This window comes from Alosa pseudoharengus, unplaced genomic scaffold (genome assembly GCF_046254945.1).
Source record: "Alosa pseudoharengus isolate Yale_2024_CS ecotype anadromous, Long Island Sound unplaced genomic scaffold, YU_APseudo_1.1 YU_APseudo_1.1_scf_16, whole genome shotgun sequence".
Classification (NCBI taxonomy): Eukaryota; Metazoa; Chordata; class Actinopteri; order Clupeiformes; family Clupeidae; genus Alosa; species Alosa pseudoharengus.
In genome coordinates this window covers 38,647,325-38,674,126 of record NW_027468630.1, presented here as the reverse complement: position 1 = coordinate 38,674,126, position 26,802 = coordinate 38,647,325, and the positions used below count along the sequence as shown (strand labels likewise).

Sequence of the window (26,802 nt, the reverse complement as noted above, 5' to 3'; positions counted from 1 at the left end):
ACGCAAATGTTTTGAGTTGTATGTTAATAGTTTTGTGCTTGTGCCCAGTGTGGATGCAGAGGACCTACGTGCATGCGGTTGTTGTGAACCCCGAAGTCGTGTTTGTGGCAAATCAAACATGTGCTCAAGCGCCATCTTTGGTGGCATCATTCCAGTGTGACTGCCACTTCAAGTCAGACGGGACTCTTTTTAGTTTATCATCCAATATCAGGGACCTGCAACTTCTTGCTTGTCCTTTCATACGCAAGCAAGAAGACAAGGCTGTCTCAACGGTAGGACCAGACAAATACAGTACATGACATTACTGTACCAAAATTATAGAGTCTGTACCATCCTGGCTGTATAGTGTTTTCAGAAGGCAAGGAATATACACAAATAGTTAATATGGTTCCTCAATGTACAAAATCTCATTCAGCATTGCATTCAAAAATATGCATTCTTAAATTAAGATGCAGTGTGATGTAAACAGACTGTGTTTTCTATAGAGTGCTTGCTTGCAAGTCTTGCTGACAATATACATATCTTCAGGTGCTGCATCCATGTTCAGTCAAGCTGGAAGGCAGAATGGAGCCAAACGGTCCTCTGCATGTCTCGGTGGATATAGAGGAAGTAATCATCAAGGTAAAATCTGAAATCTGTAATTCATGTTTAATCAGCGACACATGCAACATGTCAGCTGAAATAACTTGTGAACAAGCAATACATTTCCAAGGCATCAGTAGGCTATTATGCCAAGGTAAATTCACAAATGCAGCCATTTTCATTTTCGCAAAGTAATTCAAAAAGACCAGCTGCTGGGGAACGTGGATTTGTGAGTGACACTAAGCTCACTTTCAGCAAGTCTTTCATTTACCTGCTGAGGGTAGAAGTAGAGTATCCTAACAGCGAGCAACTCTGTGGTGTTTTACCTCAAGTCTACTATATAGGCATAGATCCACTTTAGTGTAGCATAGGCTGTGTGTTTATGAGCGTACATTTTAATTTTTGAAGCCCTGAATCGTTCATTAATTGTATTGCTTCTGTTAGTGCTCCACAATAACAAATCGTACTGGCGTATTCTGATGTGAAAATGTGTACCCGATATGCAAAATGCATACAGATTGGCAGGTCTGTTGCTGTCATAAGCTTAAAAGTTGTGATGAATAACTTTGATTAACGCCCCCCCCCCCCCCCAAGCGCCCCCCTCTCTGCTACCTCATTCACCGGGCCCTCAACACTGTCCGAACGCCCCCGTTGAGAAACCCTAGTTTAGGCAGATGCAGGGGTCATTGACCTGAATGCACAAATTCTGACAACTTTTCTCCAGCTGTTGCTTAAAGCTATAGCCAGAGGGTTAGCTGAAATGTGAATGCCTGGCTTGCACTGGTCTGATCAAGAAAATGTAACTAAACCAGGCAGTGTCACATAGCCTGACGAGCCAGACCCACATCAAGATGTAGGGTCTGGGGACTCACCATTCGCAGTGCTCAGTCCGAGGGGCGGGATAAACGGTTGTCTTTCAAATTCCCTCTGCACGCAATAGAATAGCGCTACAACTCATGAGTCCCATGCGTTTTTCCCTAGTTGATCAAATTTTTGCCAACTTAAAAAAAGCTTAACTCATGTCGCGCTGTTCGCCAGCAGCAGCATCCATCTTCTTTGTTTTCAAGTAGCAGGGAATTCACGCCGAAGCCATCATTATGTTAAGCCCGCCTACCTATTCACAATGTGATTGGCCTGATCGAAGTTGCATTTTTCCAGCTCGCAAGCCAACGGAGAGTTGCTAGACTACCCTGGCTGCAAATTACATCTGCTGCCGCTAGGGTGTCACAGATATACTGTACAAAACAAATGCAACAGTAATGCACCACACACCCACTCATTATGTTTGAACAGCACAAAATACTTAAATATTGAGTTGAGTGAGTGAGTGAGAGACAGAGAGAGAATGACGAGAAACAGATATTAAGGGTGCCCTCTACTAACTAGCCCCATGGGTGACGCATGAAAATATCAGATTTTTGAATGGGTTTCAGATTTTTGGAGTCCACTGTTTAATGCTCCATGTTGGGAACACATAATTATCATCTGGTGCTTTCTGTTTGTTTCCCTGAGTTGGTATTTCTTCTTTTTACCTCCCTGTTTCTTTTCATTGTTTTCCTTGAATTTCCAGATCTCTCCAGTTATTATAAACACAGTTTTGACAATATCTACAGCCATGACTCTAAAGGCACCAGCTAAGCAATGTGAGGTATGTCCATCTGACTGGAGCAAACTGTTGAGTGTCATGGATATCAATAGCTGCAACTACTGGTTCCTGGGAGTAGATCCTGCACAGGAAATGACTGAGAATTTCATCGTTGCTAAGGAGCATGTAGACGAGAACTTCAAGTTTCAGGTGAAAGTTGTCCAGTTGATTTTGGAGTCTGGGCTAGGTCATCGCACTGTCCCACTGTTATTGGCAGAGTCCTCTCTCACCATGGATGCACACAATTGGACTTCACAGCTGCAGCTCAATGCCGACATGACTCTAGAGGTGAGAATCTAATAGTAGCAGTACGCACACTGCTAACCTCTGCTTTTTCCTTTAAAAAAAACATTATTGTGAGGTATTTTTGTGTTACAGGTTAATTACTTCAATGAAATGAATGCTGTCTGGGAACCACTGATAGAACGAGTGGATGATGGGCAACACCGATGGAAGCTCAGCTTGGAGGTATTAAACATTTACTGTGCTTTAGCTCCAGATTAGTAGGGTTTGTGCATTATTTAAAATGGTCATTGCTACAACGGAGATCTTAACTGCCAGCTACCAATTTTGACATTTTGAATGGCAAATTCAATTGACCGTCTGTCTACGTCCATGATGAACATTTATTTATTTATCTTTGTTCTGTTACAATCATTCAACATTTTCAATATGTCGAGTTTAATTCCTGGTAGCACACGTGGGCTCTAATTTGTATGACTCAAAACACATTAGGCAATGTGCTAAGGCCGTTCTATCACACCACAAAAATATGGGTGGCTCAGTTCAGTGCTCAGGATAGGGTGACCAGACGTCCCGAAAAATTCGGGACAGTCCCGATATCCAAGCAGTTGTCCCGAATCCCGAATCCTGCCCTAATTGTCCCGAAAATTATACTCAATCAGAATACTGAGTAGTTATTTTCTGATTTTCTGATTAAAAACTGTCCGTAGAGAGTCTGAGTCGACTGCATGCAGCCCCCGACGGCAGCTAAGTGTCTGGATGCAGCCCGGCTACTTTGTTTCTTTTTGACGTTCTATAATTAGGCGCGAATATGCGCTGATTTCGCGAAGCCGAGGACATTGAATGTGCAGGCAGCGCAGCAGGCAGAGCCAGCGTGTGTGCAAAAAAAATATGTCGGAAGTTCGGCCTAATGTCCATGTCGTTTTAACATAATCTACTTAATCTAACAATTATTTTGTATTCTTACTTAATGACCCATAATTTTGGCAAGGCTTGTTATTAGCGTTATAGGCTATTATCCTTATTCTGAAAGGTCTGATTTGCACTGTTACGCAGTCATTGTTTTTTTTTTTTCCCACAATGACATTTTGAGTTCATAATTCCCCTGTTGTATTTTGAGGCAGACTTGATGTTTGAATAAAAATGTGTTTTGGTACAGGTTTGAAAATATCGCACCCCCCCCACCCCCCCGCGGAAAAAAAAGCGTCCCGAATTTCAGCCAATCTCATCTGGTCACCCTAGCTCAGGAGTATATTCTCTGAAAGGGGGAAGTTATCTGTAAATGAAAAAACCAAGATAATCGAGTGCCCATCCGTGTGCAATCTGTCCAGTGGGGCCAGGATGTGTGCGACCGGTGGAAAAGCATACAGGAAAGTTTGCAACCATGTGTGCGGAAATGCATCCAGCCCCAGCTCCAGTGGGTTGTCGTTGTGAATTGAACCACAGCTCACAATGAGTAGTTTCCCTCAATGCAAATTAGGCCGATCTTTGCAGCACTGAAACATTCTCAAATGTTCGCCACAATCTGGGGGTGTAAGCCCCACTCTGACTGATGTGGGTGGCTTCTGGATGGCAGGTCCGCACCACTGTTCTGTGAACTAGGCACTAGTGTTACCAAAATTATGACTTTGATACAATACCTGCCATAAATATCTGGATGCTCGATACCGAAAAGATACCACGGCGAAATCCTAAAATATCTGGAAAAGAAAGGATGCAGACCTCCTCCAAGAGTATTGAGTCATTTGGTGCACTATTGTAGTGTGCAGGTCAATTCTGGGTTCTAAACTTCTAAACTTACTACATAATTATACTTTTTTTATAGTCAGTAAAATAGTAATTTGTGTGTGATTAAGTCCTTCATTGTTTGTTATAGTTAATTTACATTGTGTTGTGTTTTGCCAATAAAGTACCTTTAAATAGCCAAAGTAGGCTAGATCAAGGTCGGTGTTGAAATTACTGCATGCAAATCACTGAATGCTATGCAGAGGGGCCTAATCTTTAGGCCATCTGATGTAGGCTACCTGGCCTTCCTGTGTTTATGGGCTTTATTTGACAGTTGCAAAGGGGAAAAGGTGAAGATAGTCTTCTTTCTTTGAAGATTTTCCAACCAGGTCTTCGTCAGATAGGCCTACACCATTACCTGTTGCAATATATTTGTGTACGTTAGGCCTATGTCTATTTCATTGATAACATTATTTGCTACCACGTAACAAGCCGCTATTATTAGGACTCAACACGCTTCAGTGGTATTATGCTGTGTGCTTTAATTAGCGCATTTCGGGTAGCCTATCCTAAATCTGGGCAATAATTATTGAACAAGTTGCGGTCTACATGCCATGACAAACATTACCACTAGTACTGACCGAATATTAAACAGATCGTTTGCAAGTTATGGTAATGTTATAGGCTACTAGCGTGAACATTGCGTTTCCATCACGTACAGTGGGCAGTGCTTCGACTTGGCCAGCTTCCCCTCCCTCGCGGTCCGCGCACGGGATCACGCGGCATCACGCGACATCATTTGGACAAAATATAGAGCATATTAACCTCCGTTGCTCAGCCAAATGCCTTCCTGTTACGTCCTGTTATCACGGAGTTACAGGCGATACACGATTTTTGATGGTCACAAGTTTACTTCATTAGCGTTTATTTTTTTGGATTATTAAGAGTGTTTTTCATTTAAAGGCTTGACTTCGTGCTTATTCAGAAGAGCATTTAGTGCTCTCCCCAATCCCAGACATTCACATTGCATGTTTGTTTGTAATGGATGCAACCGCGAGATGCGCTTGTCATAGGCGCCGATACCGTGGGTGCTCCGTCTCTCGGGCACCCACTGAAAACATTGAGCACCCACGTGTGCCAGCTTACAGTCCCGGCTAAATTTACATTAATTTAAAATCATATCAGATTGGATATTTTGCTGTCAATTGCCTACTCCATATACTAACCACCAATGATAGCGTCTCTCGTATGAAAATTCCTGACACTTCCCACCTGAAGAATTAAAGCAAGGCTTTGTCGGGTCTTCAGCCTTGAATGTTTAAAATGTATATAGCCCTGAATATCATTTTAAAAGTAGTCTGACAAAGCTTATTGTTTTGTGACACAGCTAAACACTACCTCATAGAGCGTCTATAACATAGCCTAGGTGGTCGCAACTCACAAAAGTAAAGCAGATAGAAAGAACTCACACAAATCTAGCCTACAACACGCAGACAGCTTCATGCGCAGGGGAGAGAGAAATCGCGCGCGCACAGGTGCTTTATGATTGTTGGCTTCTGGTGGTATCTTGCTAATTCACTGAACTGCATTAGGTGACACAAATGGTATTGCCTTTATCTTATAACTTCTTGTCTGAGCGACTACCAGGCCTATGGTTTTTAAAAGTCAGATGTTCCCTGACAAAGACATTCGAAAATTAAGAATGTTTATTGACTTGAAAAATGCACTAATTTTTGCAAACTCCCTTCATTCAACCCTTGAAGACATCGCGGTCTGGTGCGCTATGTAGATCGTTTCTCGTACCATTTAATTTCTCAGAATTTAGTTCTACTAGGCCTACAATAACGTCATCACCAAATACATCTTTTATTTTTAGTTGATCAACCACAAAGAGTAGCATAGGCCTACTGTGCACAGTGCACTGACGACTGTAGCAGCCCAAGGTAACCAGTTGTTGTAGATGAGAGGCAACCCCTTGTTTCAGATAGCCTGGACAACATGTTACCTGGGTGTTGCCTACGTTATTAATTAATGGTAGCCTACAATAGTTAATTGATTCGCGTAACATATTAGTTGGCTCAGAGTAGGAAATCAGGATGGAGAGAGTCACGCGTGTGTTGCTTTTGCGGGATCGAATCCAGTTTAATGCTAGTTTTCAAAACATATTTTTTTTACATGTCTTTTGTCCGAGTGGCTATAATGTAGCCGAGCGCTCATGGCATATGAAAAGCGACTTCAAACCGCCTAAAACTACGGAGCCCTCCGGGTGACATGGGGGAAAAAAACATGGGTTAAAAAAATAAATAAAAAAAATAAAGGGGAAAAAAAACATGAAGAAGAAAAAAACGATGCACTTTTGCGGGACTTTTTTTCTACTTTTGGAACTTGCTGGGCTTCCTACTTGACCCCAATAGGCCCACAAACCACTACCACCAGATGGCAATCATATCATGATACTATGATTGCTCTATCACTGTTGCGTTTTGTGGGTTTTCTGGACACATTACATAGGCCTATGACAGGGGAGGGAGAGGGAGACACCTGCGTGCAGACACGCACACACACCAGGCGTGTAGCAAGCGTGGGGGATGTGGGTGTTATAACGTACACAGTTTTGCTGGAACACGATTCTATCCCCCACACTTTTTGTCAGATTAAATTGAAAGTAAAATATGGAAATAAACGCTCCCGTAAAGAGTTGGAACCGTATCTATAACGCACACACAGAGACACAAATAGGTCTGTTGATTTGATTGAACGGTCATCCAGCCAATAGTGCAGGGCCATATGTAGCAAAAAAAGGTGTTTGGAAAATTTCATATAGATTTTTGCAAATTATGATTTTTCAGTTCTTCAGATCCTATAGTTTGCAAAACTACCTGTTTCCAATTTTTTCCCGGACTGCACAGGTCCAAAATCCAAGATGGCGGATATATCACCAAAAATTGCAAATAATCGCCTTTTTAAACATTTTAAATGGATATATGTGAGGTATTATCATTATATACATACATTTTCTAATAAAATTGAATGGCTTAGGTAATAAATATGACCATGGGTGACATGAGATGTCATGATTATCAACCAGTGATGGGTGTAACCACCATTATGCTATTTATTGGCATACCCGGAAAAACACTAACCTGACTCCGCCAGATGGATTTGCTCCGCATATCCATCTGGGAACTTTTCATTGAAGAACTTTTGGGAAGGAGCGGACATACTGGTTAGCTGATTGGATAAACCATCTGTCTATCACCACCTTTGTTGGTTATCGACAGGCCAAATCAACCAATTAGATGAACAAAGTATTCTTCTAATGCCGTTTAACATACAATTAAGTTAGGTAACGTGACAAACGTTAAGATGTTTTAACTTACCATTTATGAACCTAATCAACGACTATTCCCATCAAGTTTTCATGGTAGGCCCTACACTTCTGAAGATAGTATATTCCTCCATTATGAACTGGAATCAGCCGTGGAGGATGTCTGTGTCGTTCATTCCTCCCAGCTGCATGGCTGAGACTCATAGCTTCACAGTTTACCCAGGAATACTTTCTAATTTGAATAAAACTTGCGCGATAGCTATGCTCATCTCTGTGGATGCCGTCATGTTGTTCGTTGCGTCACACCTCAACCCGCCTCAAAGCCAACGCTGATTGGACGTTCGTTTGGTGAACTGCTCCAAATGTTCTTTAACGGAAAGTATCCAGACTGATCTGCGAGTGAAACCCTGAAGCTCGCGAGATCAGGATGGTCTCACGAGGCTAGAAAAACACATTGACTGATTAAAAGTTTCCTTCACATAACCTAATAATCATTTGAATTGAAGTAATGTTCTGCACTCACCACAATAGATTACATTAGATTAGATTAGATTCAACTTCATTGTCATTGCAGAGTATGAAGACAATGAAATGTGGTTTGCGTCTAACCAGAAGTGCAAAAAAGGAGAAAAGTGCAATGTGATATAGAAAGTATAAACAGATGGTGCATAGACAGATCAAGAAATTTAGTGCAGTGTAGACAGTAGTATACAGTTGATTTATATAAGGTAGAGAGGTTTAGAGTAATATAAATATGTGCAGTGTATATTAGCAGTTACCTTATAAGAGCAGAATAAATATGGCTATGTAATGTGAACAATGTATAAACAACATACATTGGGGGGTGGTGGGGGTGTCTGCCTCCTTGTTGTCCCTGTCAAGGTTGCTATGGTCGTGGACACCTCAACAGGCACAGGCAAGGAGGCATTGGGCGGGGGGGGGGGGGGGGGGCTAGAGTTCAGCAGGAAAGCTTCCTCTGAACCTGCTGTGCGCCTTATGCAAGCATCCCTTGCCCTGGATGGCCTCAATGGAGGGGAGTGAGGAACTGGTGATGCGTTGGGCAGTTTTCACCACCCTTTGCAATGCTTTTCGGTCGTGGGCAGAGCAGTTGCCATACCAAACTGTGACACAGTTGGTAAGGATACGCTTGATGGTGCAGGGGTAGAAATTCACCAGTATCTGAGGAGGCGGTGGACCTTCTTTAGCCTCCTCAGATAGAAGAGACGCTGGTAAGCCTTCTTGATCAGGGTAGAGGTGTTGAGGGTCCAAGAGATGTGGACACTCAGAAATCTGAAGCTGGTGATACACTCCACTTCAGTCCCATTGATGAGAATGGGGGTGTGTGCTAGCTTTAGACTTCCTGAAGTCCACAATGAGCTCTTTTGTCTTCAATAATTCCGTTAACAGGACTTGCAGGAAATTGTGGGAACATATTAATTTGTTGATTATATGCAAGCCTAATGCTGCCCACTACAGCTAAGTCTGCCTTCATCCATGAATTGTGACTGGTTTCAGAAACAGCATCATCTGAACAATCTACAGAGAGTAGCTCAGTGCAATTAACACACACATTGGATGGCATCTTAATAGATGGCATGGCTGTTGTGCAGGAGATGGTTGTCAGGAAAAGTGACATAAACTGTTGCTAAGATCTGGCAGAATGCTTCTTTGAAAATGTTGAAAGTAAGGCACGAGGCTACAATGGCGTATAGGCTACTTATCATTTAACAACTATACCATCACAAACTCCATGAAAGACAGGACGAGACAGGTCCATTTAATGGGAAAAGCACATGATACAAAATACAAGACTACACCAATCAAAGACTTTAAAGCTTTCCTGGGATCGAAGGAAACCAAAGCCAACCTCGTCCTCTACCTTGCTCATAAAGCTGTTGGGTCACAGTTCACACACACAAAGGTGGCAGTAGCAGTAAGTAATTTTGGCAAAACCCCACATATCTACACATGTCACACAGATGTGACATCAACAAAGACAGTCTCATTATCATGGGCACTGGAGAACGTCGACAAACGATTCATCTCAGCCTAGAAATCTTGACGTACCCTAGCGGCAGCAAATGTAATTTCCAGCCAGGGTAGTCTAGCAACTCTCCGTTGGCTTGTGAGGTGGAAAAAACAAACTTTGGTCCGGCCAATCACATCGTGCATAGAGTCGGTGGACCTATTGGGTATCCTATTGTATCCTATCCTATCAGGAAATTGATAGACAACCGTTTGTCCCGCCATTTACCGTTTATCCCGTGGGAAAGGAAAGGTTTCTGTTTCAAGTCAATCAAGTCATGATGATGTCATTAACACACTTGTAGGCTTGTAGTAGGTCCTCATCCATCTCCAGACGTGTTAGCTGGATGTGAGAAATTTGTGTGTCAGCTCCTCAAAACATGGTTTTCAAACAGCTAAAGCCCTTCGGTGGAACTTGGGAACTAGGGAAATCCCATCCCTATGATTGCCCTACCATCGCCTATTGCTGTCCCCATGCTCGGTTTCCTGCCCGCGCAGCCTAGAGACCCATTACTTGTCCGATGAGAACTCCTAATTCCCTATGGACAATGCATCCCCTACACTGGACTATTTGAACTTAACACTAAATAGGATTCATGCATTATCATACTGGTTATGTAACCATCTAACCACTTTGTAACATATACCTCAGGTGGCTCTAAATAACATGTTATTCTCTGTATATAGACCTTACTGTCCTGTAACTGACCACAGGCAGATGGGTCAGGCCCTTGAGTCGTGGATCTGCTTGAGATTTCATCCTATATGTTTCTCCAATTCTTGGGAGTTTTTCCTCGCCCCTGTTACTCATGGGCTCTGTCTGAATGTTTAACACTCTGTAAAGCGCCATGAGACATGGGTAATGTTTTGACGCTCTATAAGTGAAATTAAGTTGAAATTCAAATTCTGAGAGCACACAGGCAAGCAAATGTTTGGGCACAAGATACAGTGCCTGCTCCAAAGATTCTTGACTCACTATCACTGGGATGGAGGCAAGTTGTTGATGGGCAATGGGCTCCTGTTTTGTCAAAACTTCCACCAGCACCAGAGGCTGTTGTGGAGCTTGTGAAGTGCTGTTGTCTTGCCAGCCAATGCAGTAGAAGGTGTTCTTGCAAGAGTAACAACTGACCATTCACACAACTTTGCAGGTGTGAAGGCTCTGAGATGTGCACCAATATTAAAAAGACAGTGACAGTGGTGAGGATAAATACTTGAGTGACAATGACAATGTTTTGTTGAACTCTTCAATAATAAAACAAGATGCAGATTTTTAAAGAAAATTCAATTTTTTCCATTTTTTCTCCAAATTTCTTGGCAAATGATGCAATACATCTTTTGTAAATAGTCTGTATCTCACTTGTCTACCTTATTATGTCTATATTTATCAAAAAATTTGACCACTTTAAGCCTTTATATTATTTTTCTGCATGTATTGTCCGCCATCTTGAATTTTGGCACTGAAAATGAAGAAAAAAATTGGAAACAGGTTGTTTTGTATTCAATGGGGTCCTAGCAAGTAAAAAATCACCAGTTGCAAAAATCTATATGAACCGTTCCTAAAATGACACGATTCACCATACTACAATCACATCAAGTTAGGTGAAGAACCAGAGCCGCTCTGGGGGTCGTTTCTAGAAAAGTTAGCAACGACGTTGCTCAACCACCATTGTACGACGCAACTTGCGACCAAACAACGACATTGTTACACCTGTTTCCAGAAAGCATCGTACCTGTGTCGCAATTCGCTACCTCCGACATTCGAACAATGTAGTTCCAACAACGTTGTTGATGATGCAGCGATAGATATCATTGGTGGAAACAGTGGCAACGTGTAATACCCCACCCCTTGAAAATTCTCTGCCACATCCTATGTTGACATTTTTCTCATTTAAACCGAGTGATTAATGCTGGCATTGTCATTATCATCTGCAAAAATCTAAACCTATAATTGCAAGTATATAAAACATTTTACTGAAGCCGACCAATATGTGCCGTTATTTGTGTTAAATATCTATGTTGGAAAAAATATATAGCCTGGACGAATGTCTGGGTATCCCATAGATTATTAACTGTCCCGTGGCTTAACGTCAGCGCGTCGGTGCACTGCGCGCTCGGCCAGAGTTCGCATCCTATCTCTTCTTTTCATCTCTGAGTAAGAGTAGGCCTACGAGACAATAGGTTTTGACCATACATATTTATGTATATAATTACTCTACATCGAGAGACCATAGGTACAATATATCAGTCAAAAACAATTGAATCTACGTGTCACACCAGTTCACCTGCAGGTAGCGAGAAGCAAGAGGAAAATCTCACATCAGAAAATCGAACCTACAACGTTGGGATAATAAGTCATCTGCTTTAGCCACTACACCATTTAGCACTGCTGATGTAAGGGTCTGTGAAGATTATAATACTAAAAGCAAGGCAATACTTAAATTAACATAAATAGCAAGAATGAGCCAAGTAGGGGAGTCAGTGTCTTAATCAAAATTAAGCTACAGGATAGATAAATCATGGAGTCACGAGATAAACATCCACTTCGCAAATTTTGGTTAGGCGGTTGTGATTTTTGGTTAGGCGCTCCGGACACCAACAGGAACTACCAAGGAACGACACAAGTGCGACTGCCTAGGGGCAGTAGTTCAAACGACCAAACTTTGCGTCCTTTTTTGCGATTGAGAGTTCGAACTACCTTTTCTAGAAACACCAAATCCAAGAACGATGGAGCGTACTACCAAGGTTGCGACGCAAGTTAGCAAACGATGCTTTCTAGAAACGACCCCCTGATCAAATTCAAAGTGTACGTCTTTCAAGGCTATGCTGCTGCTTGGTTAATTGTTACCGCATTATGCTAATTTAGTAAACCAAAATTCACTGTCTGACTGACAGTTTTTGTCACAATGCAGGGAGTCAAAGTGAAAGCGGGGTGCGTGCACCAAGGCACCTGTTTCTGCAGGAAAACCTTTGGCTACTGTTCTCAGAGCATTATGCTTTCTCTGCCTATGATCTGCAGCTTTTCTCAAACTATAGGCCTCCTCAACAATTAACCTACTACTGCTCCACGTAGCCGCGAAATTAAGTTATGCCCGGTGCTTCACACGTCTGCTCATTTGCAGCATACTGTAGTGAATGGCGTTTATTGGCCACGACGGCTACGCCCCCACCATGTGGATTAATTGCAGTAGGCTGCAGGTGAGGTGGGACACCTGTGGCTTGTTGGGGGCGTGTGATTGTTGCTGGTAAAGGGGAGATAAAGAGAGGCTGAATTTGGACACGACAGGACTCTCGGCGTGTTGATTAGTGCGGCTGGACGGGGGGCATTCCGCAGCACGCCAGACGTTGTTACTTGCTAACGTTGTGGATTACTTGCGATCATTGTGGATTACTTGCGAACACTGTGGATACTTGCGAACTCTGTGGATTAGGCTACTTGCGGACTCTGAATTATCTCTGGACACTTACGGTCAGTCTCATAACGCTCCAGGCTGGAGCTGCTGTACGGACTAAACCAGTACTTTCTCAAAGCCGGTCATAGGACCCTGTGATCTAGCTCAGTCTACTGATTGCCTTGTTATTGCAGTCTAGTGTGGCCTACTGTGTGTGTGTGTGTGTGTGTGTGTGTGCGCTTTGAGTTTAGCCCCCGGCCGGGGTTAATGGCCAGTCCCTTCCCCTAGTTTAACTCGGCCATAGAGAGGGCTAGTTTAAGCGGGTTGTATGAATGCGGGGTGGCTGTGTGTGGGAGGTAGTGGTGTATTAATTAATTCTTGTGAATAAACTGTGAAAAGTAAATCCCGAGTTGTGTGTGTTTAACTCCTCCTCCGACTACCAATAACATAATTACAATACTTATTCATTTGGTGTCATCAACTATATAGACATAGCCCAGTCAGCACACATACACTACGTCTCCAAGACGCTTGGAAAGGAACAGCTTAATTACATCGCGTTCCATTTAGAACGTCTTATTTGATCTGATCTTACAAACGGCGGCGTCAAGACACATTTGAGTTCTACATCGGAGATAGAACGCTTATGATCGCTCATGCAATGTGTGCGTCCCTGCAGCAAGTGAAAATGGGGGTAACGTGGGCTAGAAGCAACAATAGTTTAAACAACAACGTGGCTTCCTGTAACTATCAATGGAAAAATGCATAGAAACTGCTAATCATAATCTTTAAATTGACATTAATTAAGCTGGCTATATGCAACACAATTTATATATGCTTTATATATACCTTTGCATATGTTTGGGTAGTTTTTGAATTTGAGCTTACAGTTCTGTGTCCTTTACATTTATTTAATAGGTATTAGTGATACCTCGAAATTAGGCTGCTGTCTGTTAGGCAATTTATTGTAGCCTGCTGTGTGTGCGTGTCTGCACGCAGGTGTCTCCCTCTCCCTCCCGTGTCATAGGCCTATGTAATGTGTCCAGAAAACACGCAACAGTGATAGAGCAATCATAGTATCATGATACGATTGCCATCTGGCGGTAGTGGTTTGTGGGCCTATTGGGGTCAAGTAGGAAGCCCAGCAAGTTCCAAAAGTAGAAAAAAAGTTTTGCGACATCTCGCAAAACTTTTGCGGGATCTCGCAAAACTTTGCGAGATCCCGCAATGAGATCCCGCAAAAGTGCACCGTTTTTTTTTTCTTCATGTTTTTTTTTCCCCATTACTTTTTTTTTTTTTTTCTAACCCATGTTTTTTTTGCCTACAGTGGACTAGGGCTGTCAAAATTGCTCAAAAATGACGTTCGCATATCCCCTCTAAAATAAACACATGTATTCAAATATATTGGAATATCTAGGCTATATTATTTGCGCATTATGTCAGTGACGCGCATCATGTCATCTGTTAAAAACCATAGGGGGGATCCCAAGCAGCTTTCAGCCATAAGGCATTTCCTAATTCACCCGACACTGATATTCAAAATGTTGAAACTATTTCGGCATAGCCTATAAGCAGTTTAATTAAATGTAATGTTAGTTGTAAACAAACGGGCTTGGCCTCACAGATGCGCTCGTGCCTTAAATGGCAATACAAATCTTCACAATATAGGCCTATTAACTGACCGATTCACGTTGGTTGGGGGGCAGGGGGGGCCATCAGACATTTGTTCCCAAGGGTCTATGAATTGTTAATCCGGCCCTGCCCCCAACGAACGCAATTTTCCACCTGAGACAGCTTAAAAGAAGTCTAGAGGACTCCTAACTCACTAAGACCTACTTACTGTAGGCTGCGCAAACCACAGGCCTTTTTTTTGGGCAAGCCTGCATTCGAGGCAGGCCTTCTGTTGAAGAATTTTATATAAATCCTGCGCTAACAGTAATCCTACCCCCCACTACCACAGCTGTGGATAGTGTGGCATGCTCACACTTAATGTCTCCTTCTTGCAAACTAGGCCTATAGCCCAACCATTTACGTCTTCAAAAAATAACAACTTGCCATAAGAACTTGCCTTCATATCTTTGGGCTTCATTCAGCATTTTGTTCTTCCACTGGAAATGACTCTTCTACATTTGCTGCCTGCTGCATCCTTTCCGTTTGTATTGTTTAGAAAATGTTTGACGTCTTGAGTTAGGCTAATGCATTAAACATTGTTTGCTGGTAACCAGCCACAAATAGCCTACAGATTGTTGCGTGCGTACATTCTCTATTCTCTCCAAAATGTGCCCGTTCTATAGGCTGGCCAAGTGCGTAATTCTGCGGCATAAAGCAGATGTATTTGTTTATTGTACAGAAAAATACAAATAACCTGTCAAGCAGTCAATTGACTACATTGCAGTCAATAAGTAGGGCAAATTACGAAACCAAAACGTGGGTCATAGTTGTCTAAGCCTCTGCTGTGAGGCCAAACCCATGAACAAAGACGCATTGATATCTGCAATAGTGCAGTAGAAGAGGGGTTTAGTAGATTAAGTGGCAAGGGATGCATAAGAAAGGTGGGGGAGGATTGGGATTGGGGGGGGGGGGGCACCAACAAGGAGCACCCAAGAGCAACAGGGGCAAGGAAAAACTCCCTTACCAAGGAAGAAACCTTGGGCAGATCCACGGCTCAAGGGGCTAACCCAACTGCCAGGGGTCTTGGTGTGTGTGTTGGGGGGATGACAGGGGAGATAGGATAGTGTGCTGTGTATGTGGGGAGAGGGCAGTGTGCAATATGTGTGTTAGAGAAGCTTCCTCATGAGACAATGTGCTGTGTATTGTGGGGGGGGGGGGGGGGGGCAGTGTGCTGTAAGTATGTTGGGGATGTGTGTTGGAGAAGCTTCCTGATGAAATAATGTGCTGTGTATGTAGGGGAGAGGGGAGGGGGGGCAGTGTACTGCAAGTATGGTGAAGGGACTTACTATTGCAAGCAGAGTACTGTATGTATGATGTATGTGAGTGATGACAGTGAAGATGTGTGTGTGGGCAGGAGGGGAGTGGAGCAGTGACTGTGTGTGTGTGTGTGTGTAGTGTGTGTGTGTGTGGGTAGGTGGGGGCAGTGTGCTGTAAGTATGTAGAGGATGTGTGTTGGAGAAGATCGATCCTGAAGACAATGTGCTGTGTATGTAGGGAGGGGGGGGGCAGTGTGCAGCAAGTATGTAGAGGAGGCTTACTGTAGCAAGCAGTGTGCTGTATGTATGTGAGGTGATGACAGTGATGATGTAAGTGTGTGTGTTTTTTGTGTGTGTGTTGTGGATGGTGGGGGGTGGGGGGGGGGGGGCAGAAAGGCTAGGCAATCAAGGAAATGGGTAGATGGAGGAGAAATCAAAAATAATAAATAAAAAGTTCTATGGAGATGTGCAAAAGTTTGAGAAAGTCAGATATGTGTGTGTGTGTGTGTGTGTGTGTGTGTTTTGACGTGTGATGAAATAAGAAAATAAATAAAAGATCTGTAGCATAGGGAGAGGGATGTAAAAGTGCTAAAAGTCTTGTAGGTGTGTGTGTGTGTGTGTGTGTGGGGGGGGGGGGGGGGTCATGAGTGCTGAGGAGTGAATGAGTGCAAAGTCAGTATAGTGTGAATTCAGAGTTGGGAAATGTTTGAGAGTGCTGAGGAGTGAAGGTGTGCAAAGTCAGTATAGTGTGAGTTCAGAGTTCGGATGGCCTGGGGATAAAAACTTCTCCTGAGTCTCTCAGTTCTGGCTTTGTGACTACATAGGCGTCTTCTTGATTTCAGCGGTAGGAATAATCCATTGTTAGGATGAGAAGAGTCCTTCAGAATCTTTTGGGCTCTTAGGAGTACTCTTCTGGAATAGATATCTTGTAGAGCAGGGAGTTGAGTTCTTATAGTACGTTCAGCTGAGCGCACTACTCTCTGCAGAGTACTACAATCTCTAACTGTGGGGTTCCCATACCAGGTGATGATGCTACCAGTTAGAACACTCTCAACCACTGAAGTGTAGAAGGCCTTCATGATGGATGTAGAAACTTTGAATTTCCTTAGCTGACAAAGGAAGTAGAGTCGTTGTCTGGACTTCTTCAGAACATATTGAGTGTTAACAGTCCATGTTAAGTCTTCAGTAATGTGGACACCAAGGTATTTAAAACTTGTGACTCTCTCTACAGGTTGCCCGCCGATCATTAGTGGGGTGTAACTGTAGTTCTGCTGCCTTCTGTAATCCACTACCATTTCCTTGGTTTTATTGATATTCAGTGTCAAGCTGTTAGATTGACACCACTGTGCCACCTCATCAACCTGATCCAAGTAGAGCTGTTCATTGTGGTTACTAATCAGGCCCAAGATCACTATGTCATCTGCAAACTTGATGATGGAGGTATGACTACTGTTGGCTTTGCAGTCGTGTGTAGATGTTGTACAGCAGTGGACTCAAAACACAGCCTTGGGGAGCACCAGTGCTGATGGTTAATAAGTCAGATGTCAGACCCCCCACTCTAACCACTTGTGAACGGTTGGTGAGGAAGTCAAATATCCAGTGACACAGGGTGGTGTTCAGTCCTAAGGCCTTCATCTTTGTGACCAAGGTGAGAGGTACTATCGTGTTGAATGCTGAACTAAAGTCAATGAACAGCATCCTTACATAATTCCCATTCCCCTCCTCCAGGTGAGTTAAGGTGGTGTGCATGAGGTTTGAGATGGCATCCTCTGTAGACCTGTTGGCTCTGTAAGCAAATTGGAGGGGGTCGAAGGAGGCAGGGAGGGATGAGCAGATAATGTTTTTCACAAGCTTCTCAAAACACTGTAGACGTCAGGGCTACTGGGCGGTAGTCATTCAGACATGATGGACTTTTGTTTTTCGGTGCTGGAACAATAACAGACTGCTTGAGGCAAGTAGGAACTGTCTCTTGAGCCAATGATGTGTTAAAGATATAAGTGAACACAGGAGCTAACTGAGCAGTGCAGGATTTCAAAACCCTGTTAGAAATTCCATCCGGTCCAGCAGCTTTTCTACAATTAACCCTCCTAAAGGCGTTGCTCACGTCGACCTCAGAGACACAGAAAGGTGCATCCTCATTTGCTTCACATGCTGCAGCTAGTGCAAGATAGTCTGTGTTTTCCATGTCAAAGCGAGCATAAAAAGCATTAAGTTCATCAGGGAGGGCTTTACTCACATTCATCATAGGAGGGGACTTTCTGTCAAAGCCAGTGATGGTTCGGAGTCCTTTCCACACTCGTGCTGGATCACCCTCCAAGAAATCAGCTTCAACTCTGTCTCTATAGCGCCGCTTAGCATCTTTAATAGCTCTACGTAAACTATAAGATGCTGCTTTGTAATCCGTCATATCCCCTGAAGGGAGAGGCAACTGGCATGTGATCTCCCCACGGGCCAATGGATGTACAAGTTTTCTCCTGTGCCTTCGATATTTAATCCAGTGTTTTGTCAAGTTGCAAAATGCTATTCGTTTTAACTCATTTTTATGATAGTATGAAGTACTTTTTGTATAGGGTACTATGTTAATTGCTTTATACTCAATACTTGACCAATGGCTATTGCATCTGTCTATTGAAAGTCAGAATGTGGCATGTGATCTACTGTGTAGGCTTCATAAAATAAAATAAACAGATTGCTAATGGCCTACAAGCTGATCTGGGGTGCATTTCCCATACAACTACAGAGGTTAGCTTTTTACTAACAGGATGCATCGTTCAACTAACCAACATGTAAGTTACGACTGTTTCCCAAAACTGTCGTACTTACATAGTACTGTAAGTTTGGACCATGATAGTAGTTTCCAAACTTCAGTAGTCTGGACTAAGGTGGTTAATGACGTTTAGTAGCATGTGAACGGGAACCTGCACATACTTCTGTGGCGCATTGCGTTAAGGCCGGCAGACGACAGCCGCCGTTGCACAGCAGTTATCAGTCCCCTGTCCAAGAGTTTGAATCTGGGATAAGATTTTGACAACAATATTGACATCGTTGTTTACCTAAGTTTATCTTTTGTGCAGATCATATTATTAAAATCAGAATCAGCCTTCTTGGCTTGGTTTGCGTGAACTAACAAGGACCCCCCCCTCCATGAAAATCAAAGGCTACATATTCTCAGCTGACTCGCCAAAAAGTGCGCACCCACCTTATTATCTGCAGGTGTGTGACTTTTACTTACGTGCACATGGCTGCAAATTGACTTTTAATTTATGTATTTTCTGCCTTGGGCATTTTAAAATATGGATGTATGGTGGTTAGAAGTGTAATTATCAATTAGAAACCTAAATATATTTATAATTATTAATTTGCAAACAAATAACTGCCATCAGTGACGTCTTTGACATGAAGATTCCTGGAACTATGCTTCTACTAGCATTCTACCACAGGTTGAGAGGTGTAGTTGTAACTACACAACTTTAAGATAGTGGTTGCGAACGTTCGTTGCTACTATAATTTTGGGAAACACTAACGTAGTGTAACGATGCATTGGACTATGTAAATTCCAAATATGAAGAGCGATATACAGTGGCAGAGCGACGCACAGTGGCTGAAAGTGGTACTAAAGCTTCACGCAGCTTTACGCCTCGTAATGCGCCATTTGAAAGCGATGCCCACTGTAGTCGTTATGTCTCGTCAAAATTCACTGATGAAGGAAGGTTCGCTTTATCCCAGAAAACCATACTCGTTTTAGTTAGGCTAGACTAAAACTGAAGAGATGAACTTGGCACTAATCATGTAGTGGTGTTTTCTATAGCCTACTCGTTAACCTGTCGTTCTTTGAACTCTTTAAAAATGTTTGGATATGTCTGTGAGGTGCTTAGCCAAGTTCTATGTGTAGCCTATTGCTTTTGAATGACTTTGAAACATATTTTACAAACGGGCCTCTGTGTACCTGATGACATGCCTTCACTATCCGCGTTGTATCCGAAATAGTTCGAAATTTCTCTTTGACCTTTTGTTTTGTCTACAAGCCGAGGACTGTCGGCAAAGAACTTGTGTTGACGTTAGCTGCGCACTCACTTACTCAGAGATGCCTGCTTGACACGCCCACTTGCCTAGATGCGTGCAAGGAGCATGGAGAGTGGGAGCAGTCCACACAGACACAGAACGTTATTATTTTAATAAAGTATCGATTCTAAAAACATCGGAAATCGTATCGTTTTTTGCATGAAGGCATCGTGATACCTTTCTAGTATCGATACACCGTGCAACACTACTAGGCACATAGTGCATGTCACACATAGGCCAGATGCTTGCATGCCCATAATAACAGTTTCCTCGTCAGGCAGCAGAGCTGCAGAAAGCGCAGACTACATTTGTGGTTGATGTATTCTGTGTCACCACCATGTTGTCCTGGTCAAGACAAATTTGACAACCAATCTGTGACAGAAATGCTTCAGTGTGTGAAACAGTGTCTTCAGCTCCAAGGTGTCTATGTGGAGGTGCCTCTGCATGCTTGTCCACACACCGCTGACTGTCCGCCCCGTCGTGCATGGCTCCCCTGCTTTGGAATGAGAAGAACACACCTGCGCAATGAGCCCAGGGAGTGCCAGAAGGCTAGCATATTCCAGAACTGTTCGGCCACTACAAGCTAGGGTAGAGTAGGGAGCCACCACGTTCTCGACACAGGGCAGGGAGGAGTAGCCCAGCTGATCCACGTTACAGATAAGAGAGACGAGAAAGCCAAGTACCCCTTCACTACTGCCCACTCCTGATCCTCCAAGAAGCAGCCATCTATCATGGTCTCAGTCACCAGAAGTAGAAGTTACGAATGAGTCTTCGGGACTGGGGTCGGGTTCTGCTTCCTCCCCCTGTGAGGGTGGAACTGCCGCCTCACCTTCTGGCTCCTGTCAGAGGTGAGGAATAACATCACTTCATCACTATGACAGAACATGTTCACTGGGAGCTCACTGCTCTCGATATCCAGGGCTTCAGGTAAGAGCATGGGTGAAGAGGGGGAGTATATCTGCGAGCTGGGTAGGATGGGGCTACCTGATGCGGACTCATACACCAGGGTGTGGTAGTGCAGTGTCTGGGCCATCTCAGCACATTGGGGACAGAATGATAGTGAGCAGAGAGCTGCCTAGGTATGTGATGCACCCAGGCATGCTATAAATCGTGATGCCCATCGAAAATTGGAACAGCAGGCTTACACAGAGGTGGACAACGATGGAAATCTGCTTCCTTTTTTGGCGTAGTTCTTCAGAATATATTGTGAGGGGGACTCTTGTAGCCCAGTGTTCTGTGAGCTTGAGGTTGGAGGCTTTTCTTCTTCGTGGTTTGACAGTTTGAGGGTCGCTGAAGAATTAAGAAAAAAGTTTAACGTGGTGCACCATTATACAGTGTAAGTCCCACAGAAAATTCCCTCTGACAGTTGATTGGAGATTGGTTCAGATCTATGAGGTCATGGAGGGATGACTGCATTGGTTAACATGGAGTGAACTTGAATGGAAGAGAACTACTACTGTACTACTAATTACTCAAACCATTCATGTTTGATTGTGCGCTACTCTGATCAATAAATTAGCAAATATTGACATTACCCACTGGTTCTCAGTGTGGTTGTCACAAGGCTGAAGCCTGTTTGTGATGCATGTTGCACTTTCAGATAAGAGCTTGGGATATGTCTTCCAGGGAGTGTCTTAACCATGTTATGTTATGTTTTACATTTCTAGATGAAAACCAATCCTACACGAGATAAGAGCCCTGTACCTGGAGATGATTTCATAATATTCCCTGATCCTCAAACTGCTATTACAATAAGCTCAAGAGACACCATGAACATTACCCTCTCCAAATGCTCACTCTCTGTCTTCAGTAACCTAGCCAAGGTGACCTCAGTCAACACATACTACCAATCTTCATATATAATGACAGATACACAGCAGTGGAATCATCAGTAATTGCAGTGTCATCAGTATGATCTATAGTCCCCAGATAAATTATATTAGTATATTATATAGAACCTCATTATTGAACATGATTCCATATGTCTGTAGTTGAATTGCAGTTCATAATATGCTTATTGATATGTATATTTGTATGTTTAAACCTACTTTTGAAATTGTTAACACTTTTCCAATTGTTCCCAATTCTGCCTTCCATGTAAGAATGTAGGGATTTTAGAAATGAAAAATATCTACTCTTTCTTTTTTGTTCTCAGGCATTCTCAGAGGGTGCAGGCTCATCCTTTGACTATTTTCTGAAAGAAAAGGCTCCATTCACCATTCAGAATGCTTTGGGTATACCATTGCTCATCCAGCACAGCAGCAACTTGCGTATTGTGGACAAACCTGGGCCAGGAAAACTGCATGAAGTGGCTGTAAACCAGACCATTGACTTGACTTACTCTTTGGTCAAGCCCTTAACTCGAGCATGCCTGTCACCCCTTCAGAGACAGGAAAGCTGTCTCTTCTTGAGCATAGGTAAGAATTGACATTTATGTCTGTGCAAAAGTCTTATGTCTGTGGCTCCGTCCAGAGTTAGCTCCGCTTTCCTCCTTCCTAAATCCGGAGCATCCCGGCAGGACACACAGTGTCTGCGGTAATTGTTTCATTGTGATAGAAGGTAAGCTTCTTTCAGGTGGTTACTCATTGTGATAGAAAGTAAGCCTAAGCGGGTTTGTTTTGCCACAGCAATATATTTTTTTCCAATACTGTACACATCGATGAAACAGGCTAAGATGAGCATGGAGGTCACATCAAAATCCTGGTACAACCAAATTGCTAGGAGGAGTTACACTCATAAGGGGATATAAAGACCTGCTACTTTTAAGAGAGAACAGTGTTGTAGCGAGCCCCGCCCACCTCAGCAGTTGACCATTAGATAGTGACAGTCTGTTTTTCCTTGTGTACCATTTATATAGCAGTAGGAATAAAAGATTTCTTTTCCAGTAATTTGCAAAAACCCCCTCTTTAATATCAAAGTGAAAGCAGGCCCTGGAAGGCTTGTAAAGGTACAAGTAAAAATATAGCCGCAAGCGGCAATGGCAATGACCCGAGCACCTGCGGGCCGCAACCCGTGACATGTCGGAATCCAACAATGCATCGACGTGGTGCGTTTGTGAAATGTACATATTTGATGCGTGTGCTATTTGTTTTTGTATTTTATTTTCTGCCACATTTACTCGCTTGGCCAGGTGGGGGCGTAATGCAAGGCAGGCCCATTGGGTGTCATCATAATCATAATATATATTAACCTGAGAAATTTCAGACCATTCATTTTAAGCAAAGAACATTTCTGATACACTTTTTGGTTGGTCAGATGGTGGCGCTATGTAAGGCATGAAAATTACACATGTGAATATCATCACAAAAATGATATCCAAAATGTTTGCAAACTTTCAGATCAATCAATTAAGGCATTGTCCATTTCTGGCACATTTCCTGCTTGACCAGGTGGTGGCACTTTGGGTGTCTGGATATCATCATAATCATAATATCTATTAACCTGAGAAGTTTCAGACCATTTAATCAAAGCATAGAGCATTTCTGGCACATTTCCTGCTTGGCCAGAAGGTGGCGCTTTGCTAAGCCTGTGAATTACGCATGTGAATATCATCACAATAATGATATCCAATATTGTATAAAGTTTCAGATCAATCACTTAAGGCATTGTCCATTTCTGGCATATTTCCTGCTTGACCAGGTGGTGGCGCTATGCCAGGCAGGCCCATTGGGTGTCTGGATATCGTCATAATTATAATATCTAATAACATGAGAAGTTTCATACCATTTATTCAAAGCATAGAGCATTTCTAGCACATTTCCTGCTTGGCCAGATGGTGGCGCTATGCTAGGCCTGTGAATTACGAATATGAATATCATCACAATAATGATATCTGATATTTTATAAAGTTTCAGATCAATCACTTAAGGCATTGTCCATTTCTGGCACATTTCCTGCTTGGCCAGGTGGTGGCGCTATGTCAGGCAGGCCCATTGGGTATCTGGATATCATCATAATCATGATATCTATTAACCTGAGAAGTTTCAGACCATTCATTCAATGCACTGTGATTTATGACACACAGACACCTACAGACACCTACCAAATTTGGTGTGTGTAGCTGAAAGTATATGCCCACCACGGGATCAGTCATCTAAGGGGGCGTAAGGGGGCGCTAGCGAGTCTCTGGGCCATACCCGGGGCCAAGCTTTTGTACTTGCTGCTTTGTGTGACACCTAATGTGTGTGTCAAATTTCAAGACTTTTCGGGCATGTTAACCACCTCAAAATATATACCAACCACGGGATCAGTCACCTAAGGGGGTGCTAGCGAGTCCCTGGGCCACACCCCATGTTAACCACCTCAAAAACAGGAAAGCAAAAAAGTAGAATAACAATAATAATACTCAATAATAATAATAATCCTTACAAAAACAATAGGGCCTTGCGCCCTTCGGTGCTCGGGCCCTAATAATAATAATCCTTACAAAAACAATAGGGCCTTGCACCCTTCGGTGCTCGGGCCCTAATAATAATAATAATCCTTACAAAAAAAACAATAGGGCCTTGCGCCCTTCGGTGCTCGGGCCCTAATTAATTCAGCAAAATATATGGAAATCCTGGAGGACAATCTGATTCAGTCTGCAAGAAAACTACGACTAGGCAGAATATTTACTTTCCAGCAAGACAATGAGCCGAAGCATACAGCAAAAAACTACACAGAAATGGTTCATAGACAACAAGGTGAATGTTCTGGTGTAGCGGAGTCAAAGCTCAGACCTAAATTCTATAGAAGATCTGTGGCTGGACTTGAAAAGGGCTGTCCACACCCGATCCCCTTCCAGTCGGACAGAGCTTGAACAGTTTTGTAAAGAAAAATGGAGTGAAATGACTCAATCAAGCCTAATTGAGACTAAGGGCTGTATTTTGGGTCACCAGCGCATGGCGTAATACTCGTTATTCACCCGCGAAAAGTTGAATTTGCTATTTTGCACGTTTATTTTTTAAGCATTGCGCCCAGGGGTGTGGCAATTATCAACCTAGGGAGGGACCTGGCGCATTGTCTAAAAATCGATATCATACACCACCTAAACCTGGTCAGAAGTCAATGGTGAGTTGTTCATATGCTATTTTAAGAGCGCATGTCAACAGTCATATTGGCAGCTGCACGCACCATCCTTCTATCATTCATGAACGCACACCGGCGCACGTCCATGCATAGCATTACAAATTGCACGATTACAATGGGAAACATAATTAGAACAAAGATATTACGAAATACTGTACATCTCATAATGAGTAGTTATTCACCATCATTTGCAAATTGGTAATGACGGTTAAAAGTGATTAGGGGAGAGGCGAGAGACACGTATGGAGCACAGCTGAAGACGCACTATCACGAGATATAAGCAACTCCTCTGCAGGATAAATGTTGTTTTATAATATATTAGGGTAAGTGTTGCAATATTAGGGTAAGTGTTGCTTTTTCCAGCCTATGTTTTCGGTGGTAACCCATTGTCAGTCAATAGTGAAAGTAACTGCATATAACTGTCTTGTCGTTGACTGACTCCTTGGTGAAGTTAGTTTCACTTTGCCAATGAGTTCAAATAGTCAAGTGCAAATGTGTGAAGGCTATGCTAGGTTTTAGTAAAGCATGGTTTAAGAATGACTATTCTATACGGTCTCGCAAGCAGCCTCCTTCAAATGCGCCTTTGAATGCCAAAATACCGATGCATTTATTTGACATATCGCGCGTTGCGCCGTTGAAGGGAATGACAGATGTCATTCTCATTGGTTTAAAATTATGTTACGCCCCAAACACACCCATATGACTGATTAAAAGACCTAGGAACACCTTGTTACGCCATGCGCTCCACTTTTGATAGCGAAACCCCTCCCAATGTGAACTGGACATCCTACTAAATTTGAATAGACTTTTGACGAGTGACGATGCACTTTAGAATGTCATGATAGGGCCCAAAGGCTCCATGCTTTAATTGCAGTCAAAGGTGCATCTACCACATGCTGACTTAAAGGGGGAGAATATTTAGGAAAATGCTTATTTTGCATTATATATTTTTAATTAATTAACATTACTTTGTAGAATTCTGCTTTCACTTTGACATAAAAGTGATTTAAACAATTAAATTAAGGACAAATTAGATCAAGATTCCATTGATAAAAGCAGTAAAAGGGGAAATATCCAAAGGGGGTGAATACTTTATAGGCACTGTATATTGTGTTTGGTCATTGTAGTGAAATTTATGAAATATCGGCTAGAGAAAGAAAACTCAGAACTTCTTTAAGACATGATCTATTCCCCAGTTTTGGTTTTGCCATCTGGCTATGAACTTGTTCAGAGAACACTTGCTTCAAGTCCATTAGATTTGCATTTATTAATTTAGCATTTAGCTTTAATCCGAAAGAAGACATCTTAAAATGGTAACTTAATAACCTGACGTAGCCAAACTCACTTCTATTTAGAATTTGAGTCTGGTGTCAGTCCATTTGAATTTCATTATCGGGCATGTTTCAACCTATACCTGGGGGAAATGAATTTGCGTGCAATTGGATAGACCTAACCAATCAGAACAATTTTGAAATGTATCTCACCACAGCAAGCTGCTAGCTGGACATGACTTTCATGTGTGTGTAGGGCAGACTGAATCTGGCAATATAAGAACCATGGTGAAGGGGGACTCTGAGGCTGACCAATTTACATAAATATATGGTGCCTTACTGAAATAAATGCCATTTTTATTTAGTGATTAAAATGTGGTAAAAAATGTCAGTCACTTCTCTCACTATGACCTTTCTGCACTCCACATCTGTGACACGAACTGATCTGACCTGACTTGACCTGAGCATGCGCAGTAGCCTGTGTGTGCACTCATGTCGATTCTCTACAACTTTTTACTGCATTGCAATGCACAAAGTA

At 42.7% G+C, this 26,802-nt stretch overlaps 1 protein-coding gene across 3 annotated transcripts in view; it reads left to right on the top strand.

Moving 5' to 3' along the window:
- vps13c (vacuolar protein sorting 13 homolog C) overlaps positions 1–26,802 on the top strand; it is a 511,929-nt gene that overhangs the window by 278,727 nt on the left and 206,400 nt on the right. For all 3 annotated transcript variants that reach the window (XM_076287956.1, XM_076287955.1, XM_076287957.1), the window contains 6 exons: positions 49–272; positions 529–621; positions 2,153–2,515; positions 2,606–2,695; positions 21,594–21,749; positions 22,082–22,343. In XM_076287956.1, coding sequence (XP_076144071.1) covers positions 49–272; positions 529–621; positions 2,153–2,515; positions 2,606–2,695; positions 21,594–21,749; positions 22,082–22,343 — 1,188 coding nt within the window. The remainder of the gene's footprint in view (positions 1–48; positions 273–528; positions 622–2,152; positions 2,516–2,605; positions 2,696–21,593; positions 21,750–22,081; positions 22,344–26,802) is intronic.